This window comes from Porites lutea, chromosome 4, assembly GCF_958299795.1.
Source record: "Porites lutea chromosome 4, jaPorLute2.1, whole genome shotgun sequence".
In the NCBI taxonomy this organism is placed as follows: Eukaryota; Metazoa; Cnidaria; class Anthozoa; order Scleractinia; family Poritidae; genus Porites; species Porites lutea.
The window spans coordinates 24,493,813-24,508,812 of record NC_133204.1 but is presented as its reverse complement, the minus strand read 5'-3'; the positions used below and the strand labels follow the sequence as shown (position 1 = coordinate 24,508,812).

Sequence of the window (15,000 nt, the reverse complement as noted above, 5' to 3'; positions counted from 1 at the left end):
GCTGTCAATTTCACGACGGAGACTCACCGAAGACGTTTCATTGGCCAAAACTGACAGGTTGAAATGTGAAACTACGTGCAGAATTCGTCGCACTATTAGGATGGTAGTAATCCAATGATATCATTTGATCCGAAATTTTTCAAAGCAGCAGTAAGAAGCAGGTTGGATAAAATTCGGCGACGGTGTTTTGAGGAACGTGTTGTTGAAGTATGTTATCGAGGGTTAAACTTACAAATGCACACACTGTTCGCCGTAGGCCCACACTAAAATAACACTGAGTGTTATCACAATGGGCTGGTCCGCGAACTCAAAGAAAAACAAAGGAAATTGTCAAGACATTCAAAGACCATGGACCTCATAGACGGAATTACAAATCGGAATGTCAGGAGTGTACGTGTAAAATCGATAAGAGTTTGAAGAGAAGAATGTGTATCAAGTTTGAGAGTCGCAAGATTTGTGTAGCTGGTAATCAGTGTGACAAAAATGATTTTGATTTTCACAATGCGGAACACAAGGAGTTGCCTGTGATAAAAATCTCTTCCGATGAAGGAAGAGAAGATTGTCAACAATTGAAACCAAAAGAGACTCAGGCTTCTTTGGGAACTACTGTGATAGCCGTGACAATTATTTTTATTCTTTCAATTTTGTTTAGCAGAGTGACTGTTGATATACTTGTTTTTGTATTGCGCGTAGTGTTTTTCATGTAATTGTGTATATTGTGACGCAGTACATGCACAATACTCGGCGGGGTGTCTAGAAAACGACGACCTAGAAAACGAAGACCTAGAAAACAATGACCCAGAAAACGACGACCTAGAAAACCAATTTTGATAAATAACAGTCAAACAAAAAAAATTGAAAAAAACGTGAGCAGAGGACCTTTATAACGGAAAAGGGAGACACTTGAAGAGATGTTTGGTTAGAGCTGAACCGCGTAAGATTGTAGGCCCTGTCCCTGTTCGTTCATTCTGTAGTAGGAAACTTGGGGGAACAGTAACCCTCTACAATGAAACTTTACGTCTCTTTAAACTGTTTTAATGTAGATCACTTGTTGCTCAGCTTTTCACAATCAAGGCTAGCAGTATCTCTCTGACAAGACCTAGATACAGCTCCTTTTATCCTGACTGAATCTGAAGGGTGCCAATCTTACTCAAACTTAAAATAATCTTACATCAGTAAAAATTCGATTGGCTATAAGAATTATTAACATATTTTCCTTCGAGGTTGTGTCGTAATAGGAAAATCAGTTAAAACTCCAAAATTCACTTTTGTCCAACAATTGTCCAGTCAAAACAAAACAGTCAGAGAGACACAAAAATTACAAGGAATGTTTACATGAATGAAAATCACATATGTACAATATCGTTACTCTAAAATGTACAATTTGTCAATTCGTGTACAGTGCTTAACTTGTCGTTTGAAAGCTTCTTGTTGGAATATCGTACAATGGTAATTAGTCCCGCCTTTTTCCATATATTAACTAAAAGATTGTTTACAAATCCCCAGTCAAAAATCAATTAGCAAGATATTTACATTGCGAAAGCATTTAAACAAAGATATCACTCGTTACAACTTTTAGCAAGTAAATTGAACTAGGTAGTAACAAAAGCTTGTTTATCACAACGAGTTAACCAAGATAGTCTGTTGGACAAGGTTTTCCTTTTGGAAGCGCACTGAAGTTTCGATCAAAGCACTAAATACGCGTGAGATAGTAAAAATAGGAATGTCCAGGAAAAGACAACTTGGCAAGGTCAAGCTTCTGAAGATTTAGGAAAAACCAATTAAGCCAATTAATGTAAGATAACAAACAAATGTCGTTAAATTTACCAGAACTAATTAGATTAAGAACCTCTGTGTGGGTTCAGTTTAAACAAAAAGCATCATTTCTTAATTGAATAGCGGCACGTGTGCAAAGAGAAACCGACGTCCAAAAGAGCACCTTTACAGAGAAAGGCCAAACCTTATTAACGAAAAACAAATAGCTTTTGTAAGCACAGTACATTCCAGTAGAACGTATTTATATAACAATTCAAAACACTCTACTCAGTGATAAAATATTTTAAAAGGGCAATGCTTGATGATTCATTAACGTTCCTTATTCGATAAAGGTATTTTCATTTTGGTATTAACTTATACCCAAAAATATCGTTTTACAACTCTCATATTCATTGCAAATCTCAGTGTTATCAAACGCGCCAAACACCCACGCAAGTCGCTCCTAGTCGCTAGTTATAAGTAATGCTAAGGTTGATACGTCTAATTTGCACGTGCAACACACATTTTTGCACATCGTACGTAATACGTGCAGACGATTCTCTCAGAACCAAAATTTCTTGGATGCATTTTGGGCGCTTTCCATTCAACCAAAACTTAAGAAACTTTGGAAACAACGGCAATTGGTAAAGTATTTTCCCGGAAAAGTTCCCAGACTTCGGAAACTTTTCCGAAATGCGAACCATTCAACCAGAAATTTTAGACATTCGGGAGCAAAGTTGAATGCGGAAAGAAAACTTCCCGGACATAATTTTCGAAAATTTGGGTATACATTGCGAAAATGCTGTTCCCTTCGGTACTGGAAGTGGCCGAAAATTTAAATCAGACGTTTTGATTGAATGGAATGGCGCCAATGCAAAGGTAACCAAATTTGTTACCAATTGCGCGCGCGCGCGTGAGAGCTCCACTAAAAAAGTTTCTCAAGTCAAATTTTCCTTTAGTATGTTCAATGAAGTCATGATTCAACCTGACTGACTACTGGAAGCAAAAGCTTTGCTTTGACCTATTTATTATCCTGATATCAATTTAAACAAATTTCCATCAAATCTGGCGCGTCGTTTATGGCGGAAAGTTTAAGCCCACATAATTCAAACAGGAAATAAATCGGGCTTGCTGTTTTTCACAACTTAATACCGTAAACAAACAGTTTATATTTTGAAAATAAAGTAAAAAGTGCTTCATCATTTTCTCCTACCTTTCCATCCATGAAACGGCAGGATACAGGTAACGAGAATTGTGAAATGTTGTGTAGGACACAATGAAGGTTGATGTGTCATAAGATTTGAACTGTGAGGGAGTTTCTGTTTCCTCACAGGTCCGATAGCGTAGGATATATGCAGTGAGATCTCCGGTAGAACGCAAACTTTTGAATTGTTCACAAATAAAATATTACATCCTGTGAAAGAGACAACGCCGCAGAGAAAAATTAAAAATTTCACTTCGGTTTATCTTTAATTATTCCATCACTTTCACGCAATGCACAATGCAATTTCCGAGACAAAACAATAGCTCCTGCGACCACACTAGGCACTCTGTAACCGCTGTTTGCGAGAGACGGTTTTATTAACCGCGTTATGAAAGTAACGCAAGAACAATAGGTGTAGGTTTTCCTACACCACTATCTCGCGGGGTACATGTAACGAAGGTTTACGTTAATCAATTTATTACATCCACTTTGAAATCACTGGCTATCCGTGCAATCTGATTGGCTATCAGCATTTATTCCTAAATCGCACCATTTTTTGCTCTAAATTACATCAGTCATGTTCTAAATCGCATCATTTCTGTTTTAGATCGCACCATTTTTGTTCCATATCGCATCATTTCTGTTTCGAATACAAAATGAGATGTAAAAGCCCTTTTGTTTCGGCTTTTTAACAAACCGGCTTCTTGATCAATAAAATACCGTATTCGTACTGACTGAATTCTGTGATTTCAAAATGGCTGTAATAAAGTGGTAACTGAACTTCGTGTCGTGCAATTTTGGTCTGAAATCATACTTATGATTTCAAATCGAACTCGCGCTGTGCGCTCGTTTGATTTTGAAATTACGCGTATGATTTCAGACCAAATTTCTTTCCACTCAGTTCAATTACCATTATAAATCACTCGAGCATATTTCCCAAATTTGACTTTTAGAAATACTTCGTTCCCCCCAAACCTCTTTTTATTAACACACTCCGGGATCGCTTATGAATAATAACCCGATACACCTTTAATCAGTAAACACTTAATTGGCCACCACCCTAGCCAGTTCTAGAGGGGGAAGGTGTTTCCTTAGGAACTGGTTAGCTCAAATGACCACCACAAACCGCATAATATCAAGCCAAGCTTTAATAATTATTCGATCTAAAAGAAACACATTTATAATTCGCAATCAGAACAAACACAAATCGTCTTAATCTCGTAGCTAAATTCAGAAAACTTCAATGTAACCTTACTTCTGTGGCGGGTCGTTACAACAGTCGCACTTTACAGGTTAGCAAATTCTTTTAACAGATTCTTCAGGTAATCGGATTTATAGACAGACTAAATTATTTTCTTTCTCACTTCGATTCTACTGAAAAACTGGTTTGAAACACGATAACCTAATACTTTTAAATCAATGTATAGAATTAATGTCAATCACGATTCTTGTCATCAAATAAATCTATAAATAACAGGCAACGCCTGTTTGATAAACCAAACAGAAGGGAGACCTCGCGTACCTTGCATTTCCATTTCCACCGTTTTATTCCGTGGCTTCATACCCTTAGCCGTTTTCTTACAAATAATATTTACAATTTTTCTGTAATTTTCCTTCTTCGCCCACCTCTCACCCGTTCACAATTCCCTCCTACCGTCCTCTTATTTCCCGCCTTCTGTACCCCTCTAACCTCTTAATCCTTCGAGCTACCCCATCCCCGTCGTCGTTTTCCAGGTCATCGTTTTGTAGGTTTTCGTTTTCTAGGTTGTCGTTTTCTAGGTCGTCGTTTCCTAGGTCATCGTTTTCTAGGTCGTCGTTTTCTATGTCGTCGTTTTCTATGTCGTCGTTTTCTAGGTCGTCGTTTTCTAGGTCATCGTTTTCTAGGTCGTCGTTTTCAAGGTCATCGTTTTCTATGTCGTCGTTTTCTACGTCATCGTTTTCTAGGTCGTCGTTTTCAAGGTCATCGTTTTCGATGTCGTCGTTTTCTATGTCATCGTTTTCTAGGTCGTCGTTTTCTAGGTCATCCTTTTCAAGGTCGTCGTTTTCTAGGTCGTCGTTTTCTAGGTCGTCGTTTTCTACGTCATCGTTTTCTAGGTCGTCGTTTTCTAGGTCGTCGTTTTCTAGGTCATCGTTTTATATGTCGTCGTTTTCTAGGACGTCGTTTTCTAGGTCATCGTTTTATAGGTCGTCGTTTTCTATGACGTCGTTTTCTAGGTCATCGTTTTATAGGTCGTCGTTTTCAAGGTCGTCGTTTTCTATGTCGTCGTTTTATAGGTCGTCGTTTTCTAGGTCGTCGTTTTCTAGGTCATCGTTTTCTAGGTCGTCGTTTTCTAGGTCGTCGTTTTCTAGGTCGTCGTTTTCAAGGTCGTCGTTTTCAATGTCATCGTTTTCTAGGTCGTCGTTTTCAAGGTCGTCGTTTTCTAGGTCATCGTTTTATAGGTCGTCGTTTTCTAGGTCATCGTTTTCAATGTCATCGTTTTCTAGGTCGTCGTTTTCTACGTCATCGTTTTCTAGGTCGTCGTTTTCTAGGTCGTCGTTTTATAGGTCGTCGTTTTCTAGGTCATCGTTTTATAGGTCGTCGTTTTCTAGGTCATCGTTTTCAATGTCATCGTTTTCAATGTCGTCGTTTTCTACGTCATCGTTTTCTAGGTCGTCGTTTTCTAGGTCGTCGTTTTATAGGTCGTCGTTTTCTAGGTCATCGTTTTATAGGTCGTCGTTTTCTATGTCATCGTTTTCAATGTCATCGTTTTCTAGGTCGTCGTTTTCTACGTCATCGTTTTCTAGGTCGTCGTTTTCTAGGTCGTCGTTTTATAGGTCGTCGTTTTCTAGGTCATCGTTTTATAGGTCGTCGTTTTCTAGGTCATCGTTTTCAATGTCATCGTTTTCTAGGTCGTCGTTTTCTACGTCATCGTTTTATAGGTCGTCGTTTTCTAGGTCGTCGTTTTCAAGGTCATCGTTTTCAAGGTCGTCGTTTTCTAGGTCGTCGTTTTCTATGTCATCGTTTTCTAGGTCATCGTTTTCAAGGTCATCGTTTTCAAGATCATCGTTTTATAGGTCGTCGTTTTTCTAGGTCTTCTAGGTCGTCGTTTTCTAGGTCGTTGTTTTCTAGGTCGTCGTTTTCAAGGTCATCGTTTTCTAGGTCGTCGTTTTCAAGGTCATCGTTTTCTAGGTCGTCGTTTTCTACGTCATCGTTTTCTAGGTCGTTTTCTAGGTCGTTGTTTTCTAGGTCGTCGTTTTCAAGGTCGTCGTTTTCTAGGTCGTCGTTTTCAAGGTCGTCGTTTTCAAGGTCGTCGTTTTCTAGGTCGTCGTTTTCTAGGTCATCGTTTTCTAGGTCATCGTTTTCTAGGTCATCGTTTTCAAGGTCATCGTTTTCAATGTCATCGTTTTATAGGTCGTCGTTTTTCTAGGTCTTCTAGGTCGTCGTTTTCTAGGTCGTTGTTTTCTAGGTCGTCGATTTCAAGGTCATCGTTTTCTAGGTCGTCGTTTTCAAGGTCATCGTTTTCTAGGTCGTCGTTTTCTAGGTCATCGTTTTCTAGGTCGTCGTTTTCTAGGTCGTCGTTTTCAAGGTCGTCGTTTTCTAGGTCGTCGTTTTCAAGGTCGTCGTTTTCAAGGTCATCGTTTTCTAGGTCGTCGTTTTCAAGGTCATCGTTTTCTAGGTCGTCGTTTTCTAGGTCATCGTTTTCTAGGTCATCGTGTAGGAATGAGGATATATATGAGCTTAAAGGTGTACATATTGCCAACTTTGAAGTTGATCTTTGTTCAAGCAGTGTTGAATACCTGTAGTACATAAATTTTTAATAGTTTTTACAAATGTTGTTGTAAACTGTGCTGTTCTATAGCAGTTTATGCAATTTGTTATATTCTGTTATTAATCAATGTGGACACTGGACTTCAAAAACTTTACCTGCCGTTGCTAGTAATGGGAATACACTGTACAATGTGATGGGTGTGAAAAGACATATTAAGCCAGTTGATCTTCCTGAAAGTGAGAGTATCAGTGGAGCTGAGATAAACCTTACTAGCTGTTTGCACTGTAAGCAATGGTGTCCTATCTTGCAATTTGGCTAAGAGCAAATCTGTGTTGAAGATGTGCATTTCAAAACATTGTCATGAAGTGACAGGACTTTTGTCGTGGATTGCAACATACTGTATAAGCTGTGTAGTTCAGCAATGATGTAGAGTAAACGATTTATCTTTTTTTGTGGGATAAGATGACAGTTAGGTGAAATAAGACTTGTTAAAAGTATCAAAGGTACACAGTCATTAGTTGAAGGAATTTGTAAAATTACACAAAGTAAGTTAAATTGTCAAAGACTACAAAATGAAATACACTTTATATTATGCTCATGCAAAATTGAAAGCAGTGAAAGGAAAAATATTGCCAGGAAACACAGGTATAGTTCATTTGAGTATTGTAAGATGGAACCTGTTAAAAAGAATTTTTTAGTTACAAGGAGAAAAGAAAACAGGCAGATCAGGGTATGGATTTTTACATTGAACTTTCTAGAAATAAAATAGGAAAGGTCGGAAAAGGTCCCTGTTATATATGTTGTGTTTGTAATCGATTACTCTATAAGAGATCAGTTCACATTTTTGGCTAAAGTTACCCTGCGAGCATTGGTTTCTCCAGGCCGGACGCTACGCTTCGATGGCAAAGAAACCACTGCGTGCAACCGTTTGCTTTTCCATCGAGCATGCGCGTCCACGTGATGGCTACGAATATCCAACGACAAGACGGCAACGAGAACTTCAACAAAACAATAGGTTTAATAAGCAAACCAACGTTTTTGCACGTGCATCACGCTTTTATTTTTGCATTTCTTTGCCATTTTGCACGACTACGACGTGAAGATGCCTAATTCTGCGTTTTATGGAGAACGTAAACAAGCAACGACGAAATTTATACTTCTTTTCGCTCTTGAACTTGGAATTCAACTCCATTTGGGTGCGCCTACATTTGACAGAGTAAGTAGATAGGAATAAATAACCCAAAGAAATACTGAATATCCACAGCAGGTTCGCGTTAAGGCAGCAATAGACCTTTTTACCGATACGGCGGCCATATTGAATTAAATCGATTTAAGGAGTATTATAGGTTGCCCAGGGGGCATGAGCAAATTTTGTTTGTATTTTTGAGCGCTTTTCGGGACATTTTTTCTTAAAGTTTTCTTAGAATAAGATTGTAATGGGAAAAAAGATCCTTGTGCCGTGTTTGGATGTAATAATGATCGCCTTTTTCTAGTTTAGTATTAGAAATATCGTCTTTCACTGTATATTTCTCGGGAAAAAGGCGGTCATTATTACATCCAAACACGGCACAGGGATCTTTTTTCTCATTACAATGTTATTTTAAGAAAACATGTCCCGAAAAGCGCTTAAAAATACAGACGAAATGTGCTCATGCCCCCTGGGCATCCTATAATACTCCTTAAATCGAATTAATTCAATATGGCCGCCGTATCGGTAAAAAGGTCTATTGTAAGCGTAGGCAAATGCGCGAGAGCCTAAAATTGCTTTCGAACAGGATTTACATGTTTAAAAATTAATTTATTCATCCATAGCGCTGGACGGCGGCTCGATCAAAGAAGCAGACGGATGCTCGCAGTGGTTTCTCTCCCTTCGTAGCGCAGCGTCCGGCCTGGAGAAACTACTGCTTGCAGAGTACACTCGCCTCATTTTCATAGCGCAACCACGTGTGATCTTGCAACCAAGTTTTCTGGAAAGTTCGTGATTTTTTCGGTTTCCTTCAATCCTCATCCGTTTCTTCCCGATTAATACACTGTTCTTCTTCTGTATTTTTCTCTGATTCACTCTGGTTTCGATTTGGAGAGAAAAAGCTTTCTGATGTTCGAACACGTTTTCGATGTGACATTTTAAAGATTGCCAGGTGCATTCACCACGCTTGGTTGAGCATGAGACGTACGTGTTTAGTAGAGCGTGACTGAAACGTGACTTTAGAATGAACTTTAAACGTGCGATAAAATGTACTTTCCACGTTCTGTTTTAGCTTGCAATTTCTGTACTGAACTAAATCTCTTCGTGTGTGCTTCCTTTCGAGTTTTTTCCCTAAATTTTGAAGGGGACAAATTGTTGCCTTGGCCGTTTTTTTAAGGGACAATTTCAATTGCAGTGTGGGATTGGTGCAATGGCGTGGCCTGGCTCAAACCCTGCAGACATAAGTTTTATCGACATATAGACTAATTCAAACATTTTTAGAGAAAAAGTTGTTTAATTTCGTAACTCTAACAAAATCTCTGCCTAAAGAATCTTTGTTGTTTTTCATTCAGATGATCAATCAGAAAAGAAAGGTCTTTCTGGAGGTGTTATAGCTGGTATAGTTCTTGTCGTCTTCTTCCTCATAATTCTTTTACTGGTTGCTCTATGGTATTGGCATAGTCGTTCAAGATACTACCGTGGCAAGAGTATTAGCTACTACAAAGACATGTCTACCAAGCCACTGGAAGAAGACTTTGATGATGATGAAGCGACTAAGGTGTTTGATGACAGAGGATCTCGAGAAAAGGTTGAATTTGCTTAAATAAATTTAATGTGGCACTGTTTTTGTTCAGCCCGTTGTTTTCCACCAAACCTTTTTTTGCCACCCTAGCGATGTCAATTTCTGATTTAAAAAAGATTTCTAAATAAGCTGTGACTTAGTTGCTACTGTTATGATTGGCCAGGGTATAGAAGTTGCAAGCTAATGTAGTTTCTAATAGTAGATTGCTATAGCCAGTTACACAGGGCTTTTTCCTAAAATGGAAAGGTGTCCTCGAAGTGAAAATGAAAGGTTAAGAAATAGAGCCACCACTTACTCGCACTGAGTTTCACAGTATTACGACTCCTTTGTAGGTTGTTGTTAATCTGGTGATACTATCACTGTCCAGTTAAGTGCCATGTTAAATTTGTTCTTTCTTAGAATAAAAACAACAAAAATATCAATAGTAGTAAGTTAAAATAATTAAAGTAAATCGAGACAAGTTTGTTTCATAAAAGTGAATTTAATTGACTGCCGATCATTTTATATTCTCCAAATGTATTTGCTATACATAAATCTTGATTCATAGTTTGTAATAATACAATTTATTATATAAACACCAATGAAATACCAATTGAGCTTTCGCGCGAAAACTTGATATCTTCACATGTGAAAATAACATGTTATCTTACATGTGAAAATATCACCGTTCTTATGGCTTCATAATAAACCGCACCTTTCAGACCAAAAAACTATTTAAGTAAAATGGTTTGGTATTTCATTTGTGTTTATATATTAAATAGAACATTACATGGCCGGTCGGAGATACGAAATTTCTCTTCTCGTGTTGAAAGATATTTTTCAGCACTCGAAGAGAAATTTCCTATCTCCGCGCGGCCATGTGATATCCTTTATGTATTATTACAGGCGAATAGCAAAATAATAATTTTCTGAAAGAAAAGAAAAGAAAAGGTAAAAGGGTATTATGAGTACCGATCTCGTAAATGTATTCACCAATTGCCATTCAAATTAAGGTGGTTACTTTGTTTGTGTTTCTCTAAAAATGCACTTTCATGTGTTTGCAAGTTAATTTTCCCGTAATTTTTTTTATTTTGCATCACTTTCTTTGCCAGTTATTAAAAAACACGCCTTAAATTTGTACTAATATTGGTAGTGTTTGGAAGCAGAGTGACAAAATACAGCAGTGAGCGCGCCAGTTTTCGCAACCGGCTTTGACAATAAGTGGGCTTTTATTTCTTATGGCTTTGCGGGTAGGGGGATCGGCCTAATTGAAGGGTGATAGTTATTTTAGAAAGCCCTGTCACACGGTTAGACAAAGTATGTTGGGTGCGAGATAGAAAATATTGTGCAGACTTGTCAACAAATTTGGCCGAGCCCCCTGCTCCAGGTCAAAATAAAGCACTGAAATCTGCTTACAATCATTGGCAACGAGGACCTTTTCAGTGCCCTTTTACCTTTTCCGAGCCTTCGAACGAATAGGGCCCGCAGAGTTAGACTTCATTGTTGTATGAACATTTCACAAATCGGAAGTTAGGGCAGTAACTAACAAGATAAACTAAACTACTAAAAGAACAGCAGAAAAAAGTAACAAGAGGGTGCAAAAATTGTCATAAGTAAAAACAGCGTTGACTGCAGGTACAGAAATGTAACAAACCAGTTCCTTTAACAAAAGTTGACGCGGAAGGACGTATTTAGTCAAATACCCGAAAAATGAGAAGTGGGTTTTAATAAAGAAGAGAAAGGGTGAAAAATGAGAGAAGAGCACATTCTAAGGTAGCCGCTCCAGTTTACCTTCAGACGTGTAAGTGAGTTTATGAATATAATGAAAGCAGGCAATAAGTGAAACAGGAAAGTTGTTTCCCCAAAATGGTCTTCTTGTTTGTAGCTTTGCATTACCTTGATTTAATAGGTTTTGATAGTGCAAAGCCTTACAGAAACATGAGCAAGCTATTTTGTAAATATTTTGTATATATTAAACCTGACCTAAAACTGATTTATGTGAAGCAAAGTACAATCAGCCAGGCTGTTGTTATAATACAGTGTAAAAGTTAATTAAGTACCTGCATACATATTCTTATCCGAGGCCTTAAGTTTTTCACTCCCCAATTTGAGCACTGAACTGCAAAGTAAAAATATCGACTCTTGCCTTAATAGTTTTAATAGACACAATGTTGTGCAGGACATGACATGACCTCGACAGTCAATGCAAAATGCATGTACATAGTAATGAAATCAAATCCCCAATAAAACACCGCGCGTTACGAGGAGGTAGCCTTTGTTATGTGACGGTAAATCAGATGAGCGTTCAAAAAACTAGCTATAAATATGACGTAATGTATAAAGTAAAGCTGTTCCTCGTTTGAAAGTGTAATAACGTCACTTAAAAGATTTCGTTGAAATTTTGTTACTGTAAAATTGGAAAGAAGGTGTATGCAAAGCCGTGTTTCACTGTTGTTTTAGTTGTATTTAATGTATAAATGCTTGTTGACATGTTTTGTCCTTGTTGATATTAATCTAACACTAATCATGGCTAAAACTAAAGGTAATTTATGAGTCGTAAGAATTTTTGATCGCTTTTACATGTATTGGTCATTTATTTATTGTTTATTTAAGTTTGATATTATAGTTCAGTAAGAAGCATTAACGTTTTTTGGTTTCTCAATGAGATTACGAGGTTCTAATCGCGGTTATCAAATATAGTTTGTATGGTTAGAACCATACAAACCAGGAAGCTTATAGCGTGCGAATACAGCCATCTCTCCTCGCTCCTCGCCGCTTGCCGGGGAACGTTTCACTTTGTCCTTACCAGTGAGGAACAAGGACAGACTGCTACATTGGCTGGTTTTTTTTACCCATTGTTAAAAGCATTGTAAGGGCGTCTCAAAGACTTGATATGTCGTGTTTGAAGAGCTTATAGTACTTTCTTTTTAGACTCTCTTCTGTGCTTTAATTTGCTATCAAATTTGAGGAGGACTTCAGTCAAAAAATTATTGATACTGACATTCGCCGAAAAGTAACGTTTCTGCCCAGTACGCATGGTCTGTAGCCTCCCACGCAGTCGTTTTGAGCAGAGTCGTTTTTTCTCCCTCCAGGGAAGAAATACTCTACTTGGTACGGGATTGCAATCATAGGCTGAGCTCTAGGTTGCGTTGGCATTTTGTGGTTCGTATTTAAAACAGCGTTGATGTTTACTTAATATTTTATCGTCACTTTTTCCGCGATTCCAGCCATTGAAACCACTTTGCCGGGATGAGATTTAATGGTCAAATTTACACTGCAAAACAGTCTGTTTTTTTCTCAAAATCAGTAAAGAAATCGGTATTGCATGGCGTAAGAGTCTTACGCGCGCGAAACGCGCGAGCCTCACACGTCTCTCCCCAGTCTCGCTCTCTGTTTTCAGCCTTGTTCCAGACCTTTTGTTTGACTGCTCGCGCGTACTGGAATACGCAAAAATACGGACTGTTTTACAGTCTAGGTCAAATTAGGGAGCTTAAGCAACTACGACGACGACCACAACGACAACTTCAAAAAACAGTATAGGTTTAAGAGAAAAAACACGTGCACGTGCATTACGCTTTTTAGCACATTTCTTTGACCTCCACTGCACGACTACGACGTGAAACCTCTTAATTTGACGACTTGTGGAGGACGTGGACATACGACGACGAATTATCCTTTCTCTTTTTGAAACTGAATGAAATCTTTAAGAATTCAACTCCAGGAAAAGTCGCCTACATTTGGCATATTGAGCGGGTCCAAATAGACGCGAGTAAGTTTGAAAGAACGATAATTTATCAGTTTTTTTTATCGACGTTTTCACTGCCGCCGTCGTCGTCGTCCTGGCGTAAGGTCCATATTAGCTTCTCACTCCAAGGGCAAATTATAAGTAAGTCACCCCTCCCGAAAGGGGTTTGTCAGCCGTTAAAAATCGAAGGTGGGCGCGTTTCTGTTTCTTTCTTCAGTCTTCACTCAGGGATTCTTAGTGGGGAGATATTTTATCTTATGTTTGAGTCTATTTACAATCATATATTGTGGCGATTCAGTTACTGAAATCTTCTAGTTGTTGTTTTTGCTAATTTTACAAAAATATATAGGCATTTTGTTGGATTTTGATTCTGGCCTTATACGAGGAATGAAAGGGTTAGAACTAAGCACTGAACAACGTAAAGTGCTCCGAGACTACTAAATCGTTGAGATCTCATAGAAATTAATAAGGTGGTTACGTGACTCGTAGTTTTGTATTCTGTTATTTAATATTAAGTGTAAAACTTTTATTAAAGAAGTAATCAGTGTAACTTGGGTAAGATTTTGTGTTAATCGCTAGAACACCATTATAATTAACGTCATTTCATACTGAAATGTACAAGTAAGTCTTGAATGACAATTGCTGATTGTATATAATCATGTGTCGTAAACAGAGTTGTTACTTTGTACACTTGTAACAGTAACCTCGATATTTTGCAGATACATTAAAAATCGCTCTGAGTGTTGATGTTTGTCTATGAAGATTTGCTCACACTACACAGGTTTAACGTTCCCTTTTCTGTAGTTAATTCGCTCTCTCAACTTAAGTGATAAGTCTTCTCTTTTCCCAACGAACCTGTCACCACAGTATGTTATAAATGACCTTGCGTATCCTCAGGTTAACGTTTTCCGAAGGAAAGAGGGGCACGGGCACTCCTAGCGACTTGTCAGTCATTTTTGGTACTCGCTCGTAAGTCGGACACTCATTTTAGGACCGACGGACACTTTGAGTAATAGACAGTGCCCCATCCGATTTCCAGATTACTGGGCTTTAAGTAGCTTTAAAAAAGAAGGCAGCCGAGTGTTTCTGCGCGGCCCTTCTAATTATTCCTTAATGCATTTTTAACTCACTGAAAAACTGTTAAATGTATTGCTCCCACTCAAGGGTTATGATAAAAGTTTGGAAATAGTTACAGTAAAGCTGAGAGGTTTTCAGGTGAGGAGACTACGACCTTGTGTAATTTACTAAAAACTGAATCATTGGATAAAGCAATTCTAAGAGCTCTGATTGGCTTAGCCATCATTGTATATGAGCCATTAGTAAAATCCAACTAGTGGTATATTATCAATGTTGCGTTCTGATTGGTTGAGCTACTACTAAACTATATGTTATAGCCCACTAGTAGCAAAAAATGCCGGCTTTGAAAACCAATACAATGGCGGCTGAGTCGCGTTTTGCTAGTTAAAGTTGTTTTGTCTCGATATTTTTGACCAACTAGTTCGATTTTACTAAAACAATCATTCCTCTCGCCGGCCCCCATGGACTCTGAGTTAATTAGCCCATTCGGCCTTCGGCCTTATGGGCTATTGACTCAGAGCCCATTCGGGCGGCGAGGAATAATTGTTAATTATACCATGCTCTCCAAGTAAGGTAACTGTACGCGTCTGCTCAAAATTAAAAACAAGCCGAAAATCGGTTGTGTTTAAAAATAAAGTCGGGAAAAAATCTCGATATTTTGTGGGCGATTTTAATAAGACAATTATTCCACTCGCGTTTGTTGGATATGAGATGATTATAGCC

General features: G+C 38.2%; 1 protein-coding gene across 5 annotated transcripts in view; it reads left to right on the top strand.

Annotated features, from left to right (window-relative positions):
* LOC140933030 (low-density lipoprotein receptor 2-like) overlaps positions 1-13,947 on the top strand; it is a 64,960-nt gene extending 51,013 nt beyond the window's left edge. For all 5 annotated transcript variants that reach the window (XM_073382539.1, XM_073382537.1, XM_073382538.1 and 2 more), the window contains one exon: positions 9,247-13,947. In XM_073382539.1, the coding sequence (XP_073238640.1) occupies positions 9,247-9,497 (251 nt within the window). In that variant the 3' untranslated portion in view covers positions 9,498-13,947. The remainder of the gene's footprint in view (positions 1-9,246) is intronic.
* Positions 13,948-15,000: the final 1,053 nt, after the last annotated feature.